This window comes from Raphanus sativus, chromosome 4 (assembly GCF_000801105.2).
Source record: "Raphanus sativus cultivar WK10039 chromosome 4, ASM80110v3, whole genome shotgun sequence".
Taxonomy (NCBI): domain Eukaryota; kingdom Viridiplantae; phylum Streptophyta; class Magnoliopsida; order Brassicales; family Brassicaceae; genus Raphanus; species Raphanus sativus.
The window spans coordinates 15,432,256-15,452,668 of NC_079514.1; the positions used below are offsets into that span (position 1 = coordinate 15,432,256).

General features: G+C 29.9%; 3 protein-coding genes across 4 annotated transcripts; 2 read left to right on the forward strand and 1 right to left on the reverse strand.

Moving 5' to 3' along the window:
• Positions 1–2,624, forward strand: LOC108837131 (protein RGF1 INDUCIBLE TRANSCRIPTION FACTOR 1). 2 transcript variants are annotated; one of them, XM_057007787.1, is made up of 4 exons: positions 1–171; positions 738–998; positions 1,155–1,313; positions 2,269–2,624. In XM_057007787.1, the coding sequence occupies exons 1-4, from the start codon at positions 163–165 to the stop codon at positions 2,503–2,505; spliced, it is 666 nt and encodes a 221-aa protein (XP_056863767.1). In that variant the 5' UTR covers positions 1–162; the 3' UTR covers positions 2,506–2,624. The 2 variants fall into 2 exon arrangements, with proteins under 2 accessions (XP_056863767.1, XP_056863766.1); XM_057007786.1 differs by having other exon boundaries at positions 4–171; positions 732–998.
• Positions 2,625–6,898: 4,274 nt separating this feature from the next.
• LOC108853182 (PHD finger protein At2g01810-like) lies at positions 6,899–11,251 on the reverse strand. The gene is made up of 3 exons (XM_018626631.2): positions 10,666–11,251; positions 10,239–10,479; positions 6,899–8,526 (listed from the first exon to the last, which is right to left on the reverse strand). The coding sequence occupies exons 1-3, from the start codon at positions 10,973–10,975 to the stop codon at positions 6,966–6,968; spliced, it is 2,112 nt and encodes a 703-aa protein (XP_018482133.1). The 5' UTR covers positions 10,976–11,251; the 3' UTR covers positions 6,899–6,965.
• Positions 11,252–15,191: 3,940 nt separating this feature from the next.
• On the forward strand, positions 15,192–18,331 carry LOC108853425 (vacuolar iron transporter 1-like). Its single transcript, XM_018626836.1, has 4 exons — positions 15,192–15,477; positions 16,919–17,004; positions 17,102–17,216; positions 17,904–18,331. The coding sequence occupies exons 1-4, from the start codon at positions 15,224–15,226 to the stop codon at positions 18,199–18,201; spliced, it is 753 nt and encodes a 250-aa protein (XP_018482338.1). The 5' UTR covers positions 15,192–15,223; the 3' UTR covers positions 18,202–18,331.
• Positions 18,332–20,413: the final 2,082 nt, after the last annotated feature.

Genomic DNA, 20,413 nt, shown 5'->3' on the forward strand with positions numbered 1-20,413 from the left:
TTTATATTTCCTTTGCCTTCTACTAATCTATTCACACCACAATCACTTCTTTCTTATTCTTTTTGCTTCTGGCCTCTCCTTCCTCTTCCCCAAGAACCCTGAATGTTTTTTGTTAACGTTGCTCATCTGATCGATTAAAGGAATCCAATTTCTCATACCCAAATGAATCTGGTACAAACTCTTATTATATTTTATATTTTTTTCTGATTCATTTTATCTGTTTTTAGTTTGTATATCATCAATTCATCATAAACACCAATAGTCTTCAAAATTTCTGCAGATCTCACCCTATTTTTGCTAACAAATCCGTAAACAAGTTTTTATAGTTTCAAAAAAAAAAGAAAACAGAAATCATAAACAAGAAAATTCCTGCAGAATTTATCCTTAACAACTATCAATTTATTTTTAGTTCTGTCTAATGAATCTCTTTAATTCAAATTTATAATATCAATGAAGTTTCAAATTTCTGCAGATTCCATCCCTTCAATAATTAATTGGCCTTTTTTTTTTGAACCAACCTCTAATCCAAGTTTCAAGTGACTTCATATGTAACTGATATATAAACTCAATAGAATCTCAAACTTTCTACAGATTTCTTATTTTAAAAATTAATGATAAGCCGATTAATTTTCGAATTTCGTCGTAAATCATATATAATTTTATTATAAAGTTTCTGATCTTTTTTCCAGATATTCACAAGTAAATTATAAGTAAAATTTTTAAAACATTAGTTGCAGAGTGAGAAGAGAAATGTTGATGGAGATTGGATTGCGACACTATTGAGCTTAGAGTTCTTTGGGACATGTACGGAACATAAGTATCTTCGAAAGAACGAGAAGAACGTCTTTTGCATTGACTGTAACGTCGAAATCTGCAGACATTGTTGTAACACAGAAGCTCACTTTGTCCATCGTCGTCTTCAGATCTGCAAATATGTTTATCAAGATGTTCTGCGTCTCCTCGATATTCAACACTACTTTGATTGCTCCGAGATACAGGTTTTTATTTTATTTTGAATATCTAAATCATTAATATGGAGTATTTTATTAAATTGTGTTGTGGTATCTTTTTGATCGGATTTTCAGTGTCTATGAAATTCAAAATTAACTTGATATGTACTATTGTTTTACCTTTTTGTTATTGGTTGGCAATAGACATATAAAATAAATGGAGAAAAGGCAATACATTTGAATTCGAGGCCACAGGCAAAAGATGCAAGACCTTCAACAAAGTCCAAGAATGCAGCTTCATGCGTTACTTGTAAAAGATATATTCAAGATCGTCCTAATCGATTTTGCTCCATCTCATGCAAGGTAAAATTTATTATTCCATTTTCATTTTACATCTATACATTGTTTTTTTCCATTAGTCTATTGTTACTTTGATGGTTATGCATTTTTAAAGAAAGGTTTATTAGTTAGCAGAAGATTTGCAAAATGTTTTGATTAGGTCCAGTGCCGTGCGAAGGTTTAAGGGGGCCTAAGGCAAATTTTTTCAAATGTTTTTTTTTGTTAAAAAAGAGTTGACTATTTAAAATGGGTTTCATATTTTTTTCTGTATGTTTACAAATAACTGAGTAATATATATTGGTAATGTTTATAATCAAAGTTTTAAAATAGCATTAAAATGTGTATAAACAGTCAAATTTTATACATAAATATGTATGGAAACACTAATAACCACAATGAACTAGTGAGTTGAATATATAAAAGGGGGCCTATATTTTGATTTAAAAGTAGGGGGCCTGAGGCTGTTGCCTTTTTTATACCAAGGTAAGCACGGCTCTGATTAGGTCTACCAAAAGTTTTTGCAGAACAATCTTGAAATTCTAAAAAGAGTTAGTCTTCAGTAGATGAATGAGGCATACATCTCTGACAAGAGAACTTTGAATTCTACGCATTGTCAATAGCACAGTTCACACTCGATTTTACTTTGGTTTTAGAGTATATTCAAATAAATTATTTCTTTAAACATTTTCTTTTCAACACTACGCATACGAGTTTTTATATTTTCTTTTGGAATAATCGTAACACACCAAGAAACATGTTATAGTATCAGTCATAGATATCTATACTTTTGACACGTAACCTACATTAACATAGGAGTATCATTTCTTAAAACGTAAATTTGGACATTATGTGAATATACACGTTTATATACACGTTTCAAAAACGTGAAATTCGCAGAATTCTTTTAAAGTCAAATATACAATATTTTCTTTCAAGTTTAGAGTATGCTTAGATAACTGAAGGCCATTTGTTTTTGTAGATCTCATCAGCTCCTCCGAAAAAGCGTAAGTTTTCTTTCTCTTCAGAAGTGGAACAAACTGTTTTGGAGAAAGAACATTATAATCAAGAAGGAAGTTTAGAAGAGAAAAAATCGTCCATATCGTCACTCACCGATGTTTCAGAAGACTCGGAAGCTTTATTGAGTAATCTTTCAATGAGACCATTCATGAGACTACTCAAGAGAAAAGGAATTTCCCAAAGATCTCCTCTTCATTGATTTTTTTTTTTTTGTTTTTCTGGATTTTGTTTTCAAAGCTATACAGTCTTTGCATTTTCTATTTGAAAATGATATTATACTGATATTAATTTTATGTTAAAATTAATAATTTATAAAAAGGTATAGTAAATGCTGTGAGACAAAAAGAAGAAATGAGACCAGAGAGATAGTGATGTTGAAGGCCGTATGAATGATTTATTTATTATTCATCATAGAGAAAAGAGAGATATGGGTCCAAAAGTGTTCAAAGTTTGGTGTTTATGAGATTGTGTTGATTCACTGGAACCCACAAATAAAAAAATGTGAATATTATGCACTATTCTTGATGATTTTAAAGATCAAACTGATAGTTACATTCGCTCGTCATATTTCTACAGAACTGATAAAAGAAAATGAGAAATGTATTTTAACAAAGTCTTTACTATATATCAGACAAGTTAGAATGTAAATAAATATTTAGAGAAAACTTATGAAAACAAAAGCATACATTATATCTATCAGTAGGATTTTTTTTTGTCAACCAAAGTTATCTATCAGTAGGATAATGTTCTATGGCAAATTTGTTTCATATACGCATTATATCCGAAAGCTTTTTAGTCAATTAAAATATTATTACCCATCATCGGCTCATTTCCTTTCTGTATTTATTAAATACAGTAATGTTACGAATTCATAACTTAAAAGATGGAAGCACCGACTGACAAAAGGAAGAGAAGAAGCATGAATCTAAAGAGGTGATTTAAAATATACGTACAAACAAAACACGAGTGGTGTTAGTTTTAATTCATGCCACAAAATAAAATTATTTGATCCAACAAGTATATATTTATGATAAAATGATCCTCTCTCTCCAATTTATTTTGTTTGATTACAAAACTTGCGATTTATTTTGTTTGATTACAAAACTAAAATTCTATAAAATATAAATCCAAAATATATCTATGCATAAGGAATTTCGACCATATACTCGTTTTAAATTTGATCCAATCTGTTAGAATTTTATTTTAAGATTTTTTGGTCAAAGATTTTAAGATATTTTAATTATTGAAGTTAACAGTTAAGTAGACAATATATATTTAGAAAACACATAAATATTGAGCGCCAGGGTCTCACTAGTCCGTATGGTGCGTTTATCAAGCCAGAGACCTTTGTCGTGATATTTGCCTGTCTCGAACAAAATAAATTAAAATATAAACAAGACGCTATTTATATTTGAAACCAACTCGGTATTAGAAATCCTCATTTTATTACTTGAAGATCATTTTACGATGGCACATAAGTAATAACATTCTTGTTAATCACTTATAGATATAAGGTTAATGGTTAAAAATGATGCAATTGCTCACTAAAATTTAGTAATAAAATTACATTATCATACTATACGAATCGTAATTGTATTACTAAAAACGTGATGTACGTTGACAGTTAATAACATGATCGAGAAAATAGAATAAAAATAAATAAATAATAATAATAACATGATCGAGTATCATTTTAATAACATAAAGAGATTATATTATCATATTCTATGAGTGTGATTGCATATAATTTAGTGTATTCTTCGATGCGTATACTGCATTATTTTAAAAAACTTAAAAAATATTCTATATATATGCTGTATTATTTTATAGAAATTATCATACATTAAATATTTTTAATAAAAATTCATATTTTTATAATATTATACAAAATTAATAGTTATATATATATATATATATATATATATATATATATGATTCATATTTTTATAATATTTAATTTCTTTGTGATTCATAAATGATACATGAAATTTTTATTAAATGGAAAATATAGATAACTCATAATTATCATTTTTTATAAAATTTTGATATGTGACATTTAATTTGATCAATACATTTTGTATTTTATGAGGTACATGGCATTTATTTTGGAACTAGAAAATATAAATCGTTCTATATTGTAAAATCAAAAGGTCTTATATAAAAAAGTGAGCAATCTTGAATGATTGTAAAATAAATTCAAGAATATATTCCATATTAAATATTTTGCAATCCTTTAACTTTTGCAACAAGATTTGTTGATTACAAAATTATCATAAATGGTAACAGACATTAAATTTAGATATTTATATAATTCTTTCTATTAAATTTAAAGTCAAATGTCATCTTTAATATGAACTTCTTTTATTTTCCCTTCTTGCATATAATACTTTCTATAATTGTTTGGAATCTACGATTATATTGTTAATACAAAATTAATAGCTTATTATGATATATATACTCACAACTGATAGAGTCAAATGACTATATATACGATTCATATTTTTATAATATTCAATTTCTTAACTATTCATGAATGATACATGACATTTTTACTAAATGGAAAATATAAACGATTCATAATTATGTTCTTCTATTAAAATTTGGTACGTGGCATTTATTTTGATTAATATTTTTTTGTATATTATGAGATACATTACATTTATTTTGGGATCGGACGATATAAACTATTTTATATTGTAAAATCAAAATGTCGTATATAAAAAAATTTATGAGCAATCTTGAGCGATTGTAAAATAAATTCAAAAAGGAATTTCATATTAAATTTCTTGCAATCCCTTAATTTTTGTAACAAGATTTTTTTTACTACAAAATTATCAAAAATGGTGATAAACATTAAATTTGGAAATTTATATAATTCTTTCCGATTAAAGTTAAATATCATTTTTAATATGGACTTTCTTTATTTTCGCACATTGCATATAATACTTTCTATAATTGTCTGGAAATCTACGGATAATTAGCGATTTTCAACATTGCTTTTTAGCAATGGATATTCATTTTTTCAAACCCTGTGGGTCAAAACTCTTATCAGTTGTGACTATATATATCATACTATCCATATATCAAGATATCACAATCTACACGTTTCAAAATTAGCAAAGAAAATGAGTAGCATGAATTTTGTTTGGGACTTGAAGGTTCGATAATAGGCTTCTTTTACAATTTTGAATTCTAATCAGTCCACTAAATTTGAAAATTCATATTATTTACTTTTTTTCTTCTTTTTCCAACCTAATATTATTCACTTCAAAATTATTTTTATTCTGTTATTATTTTATGTACTCAAAAATGAGTATAATTTTAATAAAATATAACAATACAGTTTCGAACTTTCGATAATAAGACAATTACTCTTTGCCGGCCATAATAAAATTATAGTTATCCGGATTTTTCAGTAAATATTTTTTTGATCGAAAACTCCAAAAAATTTGCAATCCCAATTTTTTTTTGTTGTGTATTAGTCTTTATATCAAATATTATTTCTCCTAATTTGTACCATATAACTCTTATTTTTACTTATTCAATATCGATAATTTAAAATTTATAATTTTTTTAATCTATTCACTCTGCGCAGTGCGCGGTTAATTGCTGAATCATATTTAATTGGCTCAAAACATCGCCTAGTCTTTAATTAAAAAGCATCCTCGGCTTATGGCTGGATCACTATTTTAGATAATTATTGACTCACCTTATTGAAAAGATATATGATCAATGATACAAGAAGAATGATGGTCATAATGTTTTGGCAGCAAAATCCACTTTAGAAAACTATAAATCAAACAGAAAGTATTACACAAAAAATATTAATTGGGTATTGATTATGGCAGACAAAAAGTAAAGAATAAAAGAGGAATGTTGAGAGCCAATTGAATATGACAGATTTAACTGAAGGGGTCGAGATATATTGGAGCAATGGAGAGTAATGCATGTGCTTTTCAATCTCAATGTCATGCATGTTCCACATGTCATGCATTCATCTCCATTATTATATACTTCATCTGTTTCAAATTTATTTTCTTTTGTAGACTAATTTTATGTAACAAATAAGGTTCTTTGAATAACTCGACGCATTTTTATTGATTTATTTTCTTTATCCTAGTTGAATTAAACAAGAATAGAATTCCAATAGTCAAGTAAAATAAAATTAAACTTTTATGTTTGTTTTTCTTAATTTGTATGAAATAACCTTAAACTAACTTATAATTTGAAGCAGATGGAATAACCAACTTGCATATAATACTATGTAATAATGTAAATTATAGGTTCTACTAGAATGTCTGGATCAAAATAACAATTGTCTTTTTATCAAAAAAAAAAATAACAATTGTCTTAAGTTTTTTTTTTGAAAAACAACAATTGTCTTAAGTTACAAAAGAAAATAACAATGGTCTTGGAGATAAATTTTGTTGATGCAGATATATATTTTCCTGATGCAGCAGAGTAAAGATCGATCCATGGACCATGGTTAATGGTTTGGAAATGTTCACCCTAACAATGTACGTTCGATCATAGCGATCTCCAAAACACCAGCTACGCATGTTGACTAATAGTATAATACTATAATCAATGGTTTATAATATATTAGATATATTAGGGAAGCTCAGCTTCTTGGGTCGCAAGCGATCTACATAACACTAGCTAACGACTGGTAATACTGCGTTTCTTGGATCTCACGCTATCTCCAAAACACCTATTACATAAAAAAATCTGAGGCACAGCTTCGTCATCTTCTATAGAATGGCACTTAGTGTGGTGCCAAACCTTGCAAGCATCACATGCCACCATTCTCTCACCGTCATCATCTCTAGCTCCGCATCTGCACTCAACGGTCCAGTCATCAAACCCGCCTTCATACCTTAGCTCTGTCCCTGTGTCCAGACCAAACCCTGTCACTAGAAACTCTGTCATGATCTTATTACCTTCTAACACTACACCAGTGGTCTCATCAATCTTCTCAAGATCTTTGTTTCTGATCTCCGACACCTCAAAATTCTCCATAACGAAGTAAGTGTCCTTCAGAGCTTTCTCTGCTACAGATTTCAGTTCTCTGATGGTTGCGTTTTGAGGAACCATCACGAGTTCTCCAGGGGGTAGTTTCCTGGTGAAGTCTCTGAGTAGCTCATCGTGATTAGGCATGACTTGGCAGCTTACTGTTAAAGTGTTCTGTTCCTGGTGAGACGGGAAGGGCCATTCTTTCACAAAGCCCTTGCAGTTCAAGATAACCTCAGAGGCATCACTGTATAAGCCTGTATCAGGATAAGTTAGCAAGAGATTCTGATACAGATATAGAATGTCTTCATAAGGATCTAGTCCAGGAGTGGTTGATCTCCATTCATCAGTTTCTTGAGTTTTCTTTCTCTTTTTCGGCTCTCGATCTAGAGAACGGGAAGTGAAGCTCCTGAGGGAGAATTGTAGCATTCGTGATTCAGGGTTTGGGAACCTATGAACTATCTGGTCACCTATTAGAACCTTGTCAATGTGTTTGAGCAAGAAGTCAATCAACCCTGTATCACCAATGCTACCTCTAACAGCTTCACGTAGCTCTTGGCGACTAATGACGCTGTTGTTTCTCTCACTGAAAACTTTGACAACCGCTTGAGCTGCGTTATCCAACCTCTTTGCAGACCATCTAGCATCTTCTCCCCTGGCCATAGCATCAAATGATTTATACTTAGGGGGAACCATACCGACCATTGTGGTATCTTGATCGACTAGGGCATGGTCTGCGCCAGAATCATTATCACCCGATTCCTCCTGATCATCAGGGAATGAGGTCAAAGAGCTATCTGAAGTGTCTCCATCATCTCTAAGAACTGGGTTTGAAACATGATGTGAAGACATTGCTACTAGTGCCACTGCAGTGGTTCTTTCAACGGGAGCTTTGGAAGTGAAGGCAAGCATGAATTGAAGCAACTCAGAGAGAGTGACTATTGGCGTTTGACTTGATTCTATGTAAAAGTTGGTGATCATCTTTATCACTCTTTCTTTTCTTGTTCCGGAGAAATCTTCCTTTATCTTGTCAACTTCCATAGAGCTAAGAATGCAAATAGCTCGGTTGTATTGTTCTTTTCTGATCCCAAAGCTTCCGTGAGAGAACATGTAATCCCATTTCCCAAACCATGGTCGACCATATGCAACACCATGGAGAAGCCTCAGATCCATTGATCCCTTCCTCGATATATCATCCAGTGAAATCTTCCTGAAGCAATTGCAAAAAACATAATCATTGATTAACGCTTTCATATAAACACTACTTATTAAACCCACTTAATATTATCTGCTAGGGGTAGACTAATTGGTGCCTTATAACCACAATTATATATGTGGCCTGCATCTTTGTAAAAATTCTTCAAAAATATAATTAAGATCCCTTGTATATTTTTCAATACCATCAATTGAGTAACAATGTATTTTCGTTAGAATCCAGAAATCAAGGTTAGTTCATATAGTTTATTTTACTAGATTAAGCCTAACTTGGTTTTAGAAGGCGCATGGAACTACAAGACATAGTAAAAGGCTTTGCAAGCTCACCTCACAGAACCAACACGTTTCAAAACAAGTAAGAGATAAAATGCATTTACATACTTAGAATTTGGAGTAGAAAAACTTAAAAATCAAAATATTAAATATATCATTCAAGTCCAAAATAACAAAACATCAAACAGATAATTTGAAAACGTAGACAATAAATCCAGAGAAGTCGAGATAATGAAAACACACAAAAACCGCAAGTTGTGAGCAAGAGAGAACGTACTTGTAAACTTAGTGTCTATAATTAGAAAAATTATGATAAAGGATAATCGAACATCATCATATAGTTTGTAAATTAAAATCTATTCATCATTGTTGATATTGTTTGTCGATATGATTTTTTTAACATCAATGCTACAGTCTTACTTAACAACTAAAAAAAGTAGCTGACATGGAAATACCACAATCTCTCTCTCTTATAAATGGAAAAACTTTGCCTCAGTTAATTCTAGACAGAAAATTTTAGTATCATAGCCACATTTTTTCTTATAATCAAGAAAAGCTTAATATTTTCTCTATAATACTATAGAAAACTCTTATGACATCACAAGAAAATTTATTTGTTCTAGTGCATAAATTTATTCTTTAACTAACAAATAAATTCATCTGAACAAATAAATTTAATGTATGCCAAAATCTCTATCATATTTAGTAAAAACATTTTTTTGTAAACATTAACTCAACCAATTCTCTTATATTTAGCAAAAGTACATCGAATTTCTAACATCAGTTCTACAATATTATTATGATTAAAAATTTATTCATTTCAACTTAAACTATCATGGAAATGATAATATTAGTGACTACCATTTAATTATAGGAAAAAAATTCGATATGGAAACATTGATACCAAAATTTCCCTTATAAAAATACATCCAACATTAGAATTTCTGACATTAATTCAACAAAAGTTTATAGTTAGGAAAAAATATATATTCCAACTTATCTCTACTATGAAATTTTTGATATTAATGTCCATAATTTCTCAAAGTTTTATTTGACCGACGTGGAATTTCTAACATAAACACCACAAATGTTTTTTATATTTGGCAAAAATATCCGATGTGGAATATTTAAATTTAATACTGTTATTTCTCTTACAATTAAGAAGAATTTATCCGATTTAACTTTTATTTTTCTGATGTGGGATTTTAAACCAGTTGCGCACCAATTTTTTTTCTATAACTAGCAAACAAAGGTTTCTAGTACTATCTTACATATGATAATATTTTTGTTTTTTGCAAAGTTAGATAGTTCTAACCGTGCTAGTTTTACTAGTATCTTTTGTTTCATTTATTATGAATTATAAACATTAGTTTGATAATGGATCAAACTAAGTGATGTAGAGAATGCGACAAAACAACAAATATGACACTTTACCTGGTGTGAAGAGTAGAGCAAAGACGGTCCCAAAAGTGCATGATTCGGCGGCCAGAGAAGTAACGAAAAGCATCATCAGTGTTAATGCATAGCAAGTGACCAAAGCCATTGCAGTGAATCACACCATGCATCAAATGATTGCTTGCCTTCATGGTCTCTCCCGTCAATGCCTCGCTCCATTTATCAATCCTTGGGATTATCAAATGATACTTTCTCTTTGTTACATAATGATGACCCCAACCTACACACATAATAACAATTAATAATAAAATCATTAGATTTTTATAATTATAGTGAAAACAAAACCCTAGGAAACGATTAGAAAACATCAACGAGATTTGAATGAGACACCTAACAAAATCAAAATTAAAAAAAAAACGGTTTTAGATCGAGAAAACCGATTAGATAGATTGATGATTATATATACCGACGCATCTACAAACATCGCAGAGAAGATTGGGAGATAAATCGCCGTCGGAGATTCGTTCTTCGACGGTGAAAAGAGGGAACACGACGCCGGTTTCTTCGCTGTAGAAGAAGATGCAGGAGACGGTGTTGCCGTGGACGGTGTAATCTTCTGTCACGGCGTAGTCGCGGAGAAGCGATCTGATGTTGTCGCGGAAAGTAGTCGATGGGAGGTTAACTAGAGAGGAGGAAGAGGAGGCGGAATCGTTGATATTGATGATCTTGGCGGGTTGTTTCCTCTCTCTGAACGCGTCGAATACGGTTATTGCCATGACTGCAAAGAGAGACTAGTACGACGAAAAGAGAAGAGAGAAGAAAGGAGCGAAGAGAGAGAGAGAGAGGAGAGAGTTTTTATTTTATTTTATTTTCTTATTATCCTTTCGTGGTGTATATATACATCACGTGACCTTGTGGGATTTGGGTTGGACTCTTTGATTGACGATTTTGCCATTATGGCGGCGAAGTTGTTAGCAAATCTAGTACTGTTTTGTCGTTTTGTGATTTCCAGGGCTCATTGGTAATTTGCTTGTCAAAAGTAAGAGTGGTATTTCCGGGTTTTTTTTTTCTAATATTTTTCAACACATTCGTCTAATTTTAGGCTATGCCTGACATTAGTCTTTTTGTAAATGAGTTTTAGAGATTTTGTATGTTTTAAGTATAGTTTTAATTAATAAACTATTGATGGATATTATTGTTATTTACGAATATGTAAGAAAGTAATACAAAAATTGTAAATAATAGTCTCAGCAAAAAAAAAATCGTTTCCTTCTCTAGTAAGAAATAAGAATCCCAAACAATATGATTCTTTTGGCTGATAAAGTATTATTTTCAAAAATTAAAACCAACAAGAAATTAATATATCAATCGAAACGATTTAAGCCCAAATTTTAAAAATAAAAGTCCAATAGAAAATGTAATAACAAGATAATAACTGAACTGAACCACGTCAACCATAAATGAATTAGGCCCAAAACACAAACTTGGAAGTATCATTTTGCGACATACAATCAAACAAGCAGGCAACCGAATAAACGATCATGGTCCATCTTTCATAGTTGGAAATTGAAACCATAGTTGAAGGATATAGGATGTTGGGGTTTTTTTTTTTAACACTGAACTGTTTATTGATAAAGCCTGAGAGGCAACGTCTGAAAGGACATCAAACGAAAACTGAAAGGGAAATAAGAAGATACCCGTAGGTATAAACTTATGTTTAAAAAAAAAAAAGATACCAGTAGGTACGGAAAAAAAACAAACCAAAGGCCAAAGAAAAATAATTTGCGAATACAAATAATTGTGATTTTAAAAATGATTAAACAGTTTACATGATTGACTACCAAAATAACAGTTAAATAACAAATTAATAGTACTAACATTTTATATAATTACAAAATAGTAAACATCAAATTATTACAAGAAATGTAAGACTATATTTATAAGTTCACAGTTTAAATTTTTTATTTTGGGGTTACATATATATTAGTATTTATATTATCTCAACTTTTTTAAAAAATTAATTACATATTTTTATATTTATATAATATTTCAAAAAATATTATTCACCCTTCCGCAACCACAAACATTAGTTGAAATCAGTTTTTGATTTTGAGAGGTTTACAATGATGTAAAGCGGTTTACATCGTTGGTGCGAAGCAGTTTATATTGTTTTTGGTGATTGTTGCAAAATGTCAAGAACCGTTACTATCCACAAATGCAATGTTTGCTATATTTTATAGCGTAATTGGAATATACGCTTAATGCTTATTATACTTTCTCAAGGTTGGTATTCTTGAATTGAGGGGTATTTATTTTTAAAATATTACTATATTTTTTCAAAGTGTGGTGTTGATTCAAAATAGATACAAAGATTGTATGTGTGATTTAATAGTATAAACATTATTTATTGAAGAACAATGTGTTTTCATTACTGAAATGTAATAGCGATTATGAATTTTTATTTTAAATTAAAATGAGATTTTATTTTCATATATTTATAGCATAGTTCTAACCATCAATTTATACTATTTTATTACTATTCAATTTAGAAATTACTATTATTTTTGACCCGTTCTTTTAAAATGCGGGTATTTTTTTTGTTGACCACTTTAATAAAACTTGCATGAATTTATAACTTCTCATCAGAAAACAAATAATTTAAAATTTGTTATATGATAATTTTGATCCAACCCTGTTCCCGAATCGGTAAATCAACATCCTGTATATAATCCGATTCGGATTTAATGAAAAAATCGTCAATTAAAAATCGGACAGAATCTGGTAAAACTCAAAAATCCGCTATTAACTAGCTGGAGCTACTTTTTATTAAAAAATGATTTGAATCTATCAGAATTTAAAAGAAACAAATATGTGGCATCAAATAAATGAATCTATTTTTCTAAAAAGGTGACATATCACGTGGTTGAATTTGATACGATCTCGATAGATGTAGTTTTATTGTTGTAATACATTTTTATATTGTAATCTTGAATAATATGCGTCAAAGACTAAACACACATAATTCTTAATGAATTTCACTAAAAATTTGATTGTATATTCTATATTTAAGATTAGATTTCATTTGTGTATATTTTTTTCTCAAATTTTATCAATGTGTTTCAAATTTAGTATTTTATTAATGAATAATCTTGATTATTATGTTTCAAACCCATAATTTGTTTGAACTGCATTTGTAGTTATATGCCCAAAACCAAAATACTAAAATATCATTAATAAAAATTGATATTAAAGAAAATTAGTGGTATTTTAGGTAAATTTGAGTTTTTCATTAAATGAAAAAGTAGGAATGATCCTATTTTAATAATATAAATAAACCAATTTTTTGGTAATCTAAATAAACCAATTTGGTAAAAAAGCACCGTAAAACATCCAAAATCGTGTCCAAGTTAATTACATCTACTCAGCTTCTACATACAAGCAATAACACTCATCAAACACAACAATAATAAAAGATTATTTATAGCTCTATTGATTTTTAAAATGTCGAGTGTGTAAGAAAAATTTGTTTGGAAGTAGATGTAGTTTAATATAACCAGGCGTATAAACTTTTTTTTTTTAATCAACAATAGAATTTTAGACATGCTCTTCTTATAAAGTATATGTTTTATGTTACATGAGATGAGACTCTGAACGTTTGTTTTGGTGATGAAGTTGAAAGACTTTGTGTTAGATATTCAGTCTTTTATTTTCTTTTCACATAATATATTAGTATTTTTAAGGAATTAAGTGTGTAATTAATTTGAAATGTCAAACTAAAATTGTATCAATGAAAAGTGATACATTAGCTCATAGTTTCTTAAGATGTGAAAAGAATCTCTAGTACAAAAGACCAGTTCTCAATTTTCGTATCTTCTCTATTAAAATAGAAGTACAAAAAAAATATTGTATAAAAGTCATAATAAAACCATTTCATTAATTATTTTGTATGACATATTTGATTATTTACAATAATCAATCAAGTATATTATTTCGAAAATATCTTAAATCAGTTTAACAACATATTTAAATTTTATCTTTGTTTTTTTGGTCAAAAATAAATAAGTCTAATGTTAAACTGACTTATTAATATACTTTAAATTTTTTGATAAGATCTTGTTTGGTTTTTTTCAATAGATTTTATTATAATAATATTATATTAATGATAATGTATTAGTTAATTCCGTGATTAGTAATATAATATTATTATAGATAAATGTAAATTAAATATAAAAATTATATGCTGTAGTACACAGACTCATAGTTTCTTAAGATGTGTAAAGAATCTCTAGTACAAAAGATCAGTTCTATGTTGAAGAACTTTACACTAGAAGCCCCAGTGGATAGTGGATATGCTCTTAGTAATTCTAAGTTGTATCCATGTATTTTTAGTTGAGCAAATAAGCTTATTTATAAACTTATTGTTATCAAAATTTAAACAGACATAGATTTCTCTAATCTGGTATATGTGGCAAAGTTAATAGGTAAGAAGGTATAAAATATTATGCAAAACTACTTGTAGAAAATTATTCCCGTTGCAAAACTACTTGTAGAAAAGTATTTCCTTTGCTTGTTATTAAATGACGTTTTAAAACTGTACACAAAAATATATAAAACACTACTTTTTAATTTTTAAACAAAACTTATTAATTATTTACATAATCACAATTCAATCTATAATAAATCAATTTGAAAAATATTAGAGAAAACTAACAACATCATCTAACTGGAACAAAAACAAATCTTTAAAACACCAAATATTAAAAGAACTAAAGAAGTATTAAAAGACGGCGGACGTATAAATTGCTTCTTTAATATAGCTTACTTATAAGTGGCAAGAAACATGTTATCAAAATAAAAAAATGAAAATCATTATATTAAAAAATGTAAACGTAAGACCTAAACAAAAATAAAATAAGATAACGATCTGATATTCCATTCATTCTACGCGTATATATATATACACACACACACACAATATATCAGAAAGAAACAACACAAAAGGAGAAAAAAAGATTCATCTTCAAATGTCGCCGGGAGGAGATAAAATAACGAGGATCACTATAGAGCCTGAGAAGCAATCACTTCTCGATCATCATACCGAGAAACACTTCACCGCAGGAGAGATCGTTCGTGACATCATCATCGGCGTTTCTGATGGTTTAACCGTTCCATTTGCACTCGCCGCCGGACTCTCCGGTGCTAATGCCTCTTCGTCTATCATACTCACCGCTGGTATAGCCGAAGTCGCCGCCGGCGCTATCTCCATGGGACTCGGCGGGTAAGTTTATAACTTAGTAGTAGTCCAATCACATTTATATTTATTTATTAGGCTTTAGTATATAGTACTTCTTATACTAGAAATTTGGGTTTATTGATCACATTCACACGTGTTATTATGAAAGCTAACCCTATGGGTAATGTTTATTGATTTCTGCTTATCGCAGAATTATCAGAAAAATGAACCATCCGTTGCATAAATTGTTTATTTGTGGTATCAAACGGTATCATGATTCTTAGAAATTCTTTTTGGTGTAAGTGAAGAATTCTTGGAAAATTAGTTACATATGCTTACTTGTGTGTTAAATATAAATTCGTTGATTTTCGTTGTAATATGTTGGTTAACTCTTGATCGATTTTTCAGATTAGTGGGCTGTAAAATATAAGATTTATCACTCAGAAAAATAGCCGTATCTCATTCCTTGTCCATTAGCCCTGCGTCATGCAACATTCCAGTGTCGGCCCTGATCTGTAGTGGGCTGGGAGGAGAATTAAAACATTTTTGGGCCGGTCTATGTTAGTTTAATAAAAATATATAAAGAATAAAAACTGAAAGGAACTGAACCGGTCATCTTTAAATGATAAAGAACGTAAGAAACTATGTTGGGTTTCTATACACGAAATGCCATTTGGGAAATGGGAGAAGGTTGAAATTATTAAAGAAGACACACATTTATATGTATGTGTTTGCACTAACTCATGCATTGCGTCCACATGAGTAAGTTAAGAAAACGAGCAAAGAGAAACTGGTTTATGGGTCTGATACCTTTGACTTCCAGAACTAGTGAAGCGTATAGAATTTGGTGATACAAGGCCATCAACGGTGGTAAAAAACTCTATTGAATTTCTTGTCGATAATGTTTAAAACTATAAGCAAATGAAAATGGACAAATGGAAATATAAGTTTGGATTATTTTAAAAACTATCATCATCTCTTTCTTTTATTTTTTACTACCTTCATTTCATTTTAATTATTGTTGTAGATTATTTTGTTTCAAAATAAATATCATTTTAAAAATTTAATACAAAATTTATTAATTTTATAGGTTATATGATTTTTTTTTATTTTCCAATCTTTTTTCTATTACCTGAAAAGTGGTTAGTTGTATAAGTCATGATATTTTTATTTAGAAAATAAATAAAATTAAATATATTTTTATCTGTATACACAAATTTAGAACGAAAATAAAAATAAAACATATTTTTTTATATTTTGAAAAACTCTCGTAGAAATTTAATCAATACAAATATCCTTAAAGGCTGGAAATATTCATAAATATTTAATGGCTGGAACCTAGAAGCATGCTCCCTTCGCTTCCAACCAAGGCCGGCACTGAACATGCTTGCATGCAATTTTATACTTATGTTTATACATGTAAACTGTATGTTAAGCTACAAAATCCGGTCACCGGTCTAGTGGTTTAATTGAATTACAAATATAGGTATCTAGCGGCCAAGAGCGAAGCGGATCATTATGCGAGAGAGGTAAAACGAGAACAAGAAGAGATCAAGACCATTCCTGAGACTGGTTAGATCATTTTCCAACTAAATTCAAACCGTCCATCCAAGGAAATTATTATAAATGTAAGTTGTGTAACGCAATTTACGATATGTGGATTTAACAGAAGCAGCAGAGGTGGCAGAGATGTTGGAACACTATGGAGTAGAGCCACATGAATATTCACCTGTTGTTAATGCTCTTCGTAAAAATCCTCAAGCATGGGTTGATTTTATGATGAGGTTGGTTTCAATAACTTTTTTTTTTTTTTTTTTTTTTGCTAAAATGGTTTCAATAACTTAATCACACGTTTTAATAACAATAGTAACTTTATTTGTATTGGATTTTGATAACACTTTTAGTTTTCTGCAAAAGCTGGGCTTATAAGTTATACTTTTCAGGTGTTGGCAAGATTATACATGGTTCGATACTTCGATTCAATTCCAGTCTTTTTAAAAAAAAAAAAAAGAAGAAATGCATTTATAAAAAGTTTATATTTTAATTAAATCTTGGTGGATTTGGACCATTTGGTTTTCATCAAAACAGCTTTTAATTTTCAAAATTAACTTCTAATTATGTTCGATCTCTGTATGAACTCAGCCGGTTCGGTTTTATTGAATTGGTTAATCAACTTTAACAATATTTAGCTATCATCAATGTAAATTGTCATTGGCGAACCTACCTGGAGTAGGAAGGGTGCAACTGCCCCCCAAAAAAATACAAGTTTATTTAAATGCACCAGAATTTATATGTATATTTTAGCTTTGTTGGTAAAAAACTACTATTTGCACCCGCTGAAACAAAGATCAAATAACCCTTTGTTCATTTTCAATGTTTTTGCCCCCACTCATTATATTTGTTAGGTTCGCCACTGTAAATTGTAACCTCGTTTATCAAACTTTAAAGTTATAACTGATTGTTTCACACAGGTTTGAGCTGGGATTAGAGAAGCCTGAGCCAAAAAGAGCATTACAAAGTGCGTTCACGATTGCAATCGCTTACGTTCTTGGTGGTTTCATACCTCTATTTCCCTATATCTTCATACCGCAAGCAATGGATGCGGTAGTGGCGTCTGTGGTTATAACTCTGCTGGCTCTCTTCATATTCGGCTATGGAAAAAGGCATTTCACCGGTAGCAGACCATTTAAAAGTGCGTTTGAAACGGCTTTTATAGGAGCGGTAGCCTCAGGGGCTGCTTTTTGTTTGGCTAAAGTGGTGCAACTTTGATAAAACTAATGTTGCGTTTTAATGTTTTAAATTGGAGTTATATTGCATGCAATGTGACGGTAAAAGTACAACTTATTGTGACATAATGCAAACTTAAGGAAGCAAATATTTGGTTGTTCATTGTTCAGAAGTTGTCATACTCATATATCTTTTATTCCACATCTCTAGATTCTTACTTCGGAATTAATAGCAATTTTACATACACAGTACTTTGTCCTTAGCTCGTCATTGTATTACAAGGAAACAAGAGCCTGAACTGAATGTATTTATATTTTTCCATAGACTCGGCGTCCCTACATACTGTGAGAAGCTACACCGCTTAATCTCCTCAAATACAATCGGTAGAACTTCTGTAGCTATTGATTCAGTCAAGAAAACCTTAAGAGCCTTAAACTAGAAAGATACAAACCATTTCTCAAAGAGAAAAAAAAAAGATACAAACCTGTGAATGACCAGCGACATTCTCTCTGCTTAAACCAGGCGCACATTCATCAACTCAAGAAGCAGCTTTGGTACACCTGAAATAAAAGGATAATCTGCGGGATATTTTGTGTTTATAAAGTTTTATTTAATAGAAATTATAACTTCATAAAAGGATAGCTGTATGAATATCTTTTAGATATTTATTTTAAAAATATTTAAATATTTAGTTGATTTAATTGAATAATTAATTTGTTAGATGACATATTATGATGTATAAGTGATAAAAAATCTAAAGCTAGGTCCAAATTGTGCTCCTACTATAATAATATTGATCTTGATGGGGAAAACAAGTTTTTTTCTTCCATTTTCTATTATATAAATCAATGAAATGCAGTATACAGTAAATATTTAAAATACAATTTTTTTTATTTTTTCAATAAAATTTAATTATATTTAAAATGTGAATACATGACGGTTTTTTGAATATTCCATAGATTTTTTTTTGTAAAAGTAAGGGTTAAACCCGGATCTATTAAAAACACATATCTAATTTCCGAGTGCAAAGTGTAGCCCACGGATAAACCATTTTGCTCGATATTCAAATGGATCGTAAGCATTGATCCATATCCGCGTGACCACGTGTGGAGCTATTAATCTTGCATTAGAGGGGAATTGAATTCCGACCTGGACCAACAGGACCACTCCTCTTTTAGTGGAAACCATTAGACCACCACAACGTGGTTAATATTCCTAGATCCGAAGAGAATTCTAATTAAGTCTTACAAAAAAATATCTTATCCAAAAGATCATAAAAACAAGGACAATGGTCACCTCAGGAATACAATGACTTAACAAAATACAATGCTTATCACGCCTGCGAGTCCATGTTGCAGCATAACCGGATTACTCCTTACCCGGCGCATTTCTCGGTGTATCTTGTGGAGACATAAGTACTTGATGATAACCAGCTCTAAGGTCTAATGGTCTATCTAATCTATTAATTTAGGGATTATCTACTATTTGAAGTTCTCATTTAAATTTTGGACTCTTTCATAGTTGTTGCTAGAATATATCATGCCTCCTATACAATGCAACCTATCAACTTAAATTAAACCAAATCTTAACCAACATAGATTAGTTAAACCTAACCAGTAACACTTTTATAATATTTTTGGTTAATCTCTTAATATAATTAGATCATATAAAATTGAACCACTTTTAAATCAACGAGTTCCATATCATTCCAGACATAAGAAAAAAAATATCCGACTCATTTACAACGTAAGTATACAAAGACCGTGTATGCTTATGCTCATTGATCTTCCAAAAACCAAATAATTGTGGCATAGACCAACATAGGCTCATGTTCATATCACTAACTTTACTTCCATATATTTACTCTTCACCTACATCATATCACAACATACACAGTTCTGCAAGAACATGATTTTTTTTTGTTCAAACAACCAAATAATGGTGGCATATGGTCAGTAGATTTTTTAAATATGTTTTTTATATATTACATTTTACGAGACTATGTGTATAAGTTTTTTTTTTTGAAAAAGGGCATAACTATGTGTATAAGTTAAAAGGTAAAAAGTGTGACAAGGCAAATTATTATACTAAAAATGAAAGAAGATTAAATACAAACTAATAACAAGTACAACACAAATTATAACACTATTAAATTCTATATATATTTAATAAAATATTATATATATGTCTAATATGTGTATATATATATATGTTACACAAAATATATATAATATTATATACACATATTATATAT

What these genes read in the sequence shown, in the direction of transcription:
- LOC108853182 (XM_018626631.2), bottom strand. Translation starts at nt 10,975, where the DNA reads ATGGCAATAACCGTATTCGACGCGTTCAGAGAGAGGAAACAACCCGCC. An exon ending in CGATGTTTGTAGATGCGTCG is followed by an intron (nt 10,480 to 10,665) that starts GTATATATAATC and finishes TTATGTGTGTAG; the next exon opens with GTTGGGGTCATCATTATGTA. An exon ending in TGCTCTACTCTTCACACCAG is followed by an intron (nt 8,527 to 10,238) that starts GTAAAGTGTCAT and finishes CAATTGCTTCAG; the next exon opens with GAAGATTTCACTGGATGATA.
- LOC108853425 (XM_018626836.1), top strand. Translation starts at nt 15,224, where the DNA reads ATGTCGCCGGGAGGAGATAAAATAACGAGGATCACTATAGAGCCTGAG. An exon ending in ATCTCCATGGGACTCGGCGG is followed by an intron (nt 15,478 to 16,918) that starts GTAAGTTTATAA and finishes TTACAAATATAG; the next exon opens with GTATCTAGCGGCCAAGAGCG. An exon ending in CAAGACCATTCCTGAGACTG is followed by an intron (nt 17,005 to 17,101) that starts GTTAGATCATTT and finishes TGGATTTAACAG; the next exon opens with AAGCAGCAGAGGTGGCAGAG.
- LOC108837131 (XM_057007786.1), top strand. An exon ending in TTGATTGCTCCGAGATACAG is followed by an intron (nt 999 to 1,154) that starts GTTTTTATTTTA and finishes GGTTGGCAATAG; the next exon opens with ACATATAAAATAAATGGAGA. An exon ending in TTTGCTCCATCTCATGCAAG is followed by an intron (nt 1,314 to 2,268) that starts GTAAAATTTATT and finishes TTGTTTTTGTAG; the next exon opens with ATCTCATCAGCTCCTCCGAA.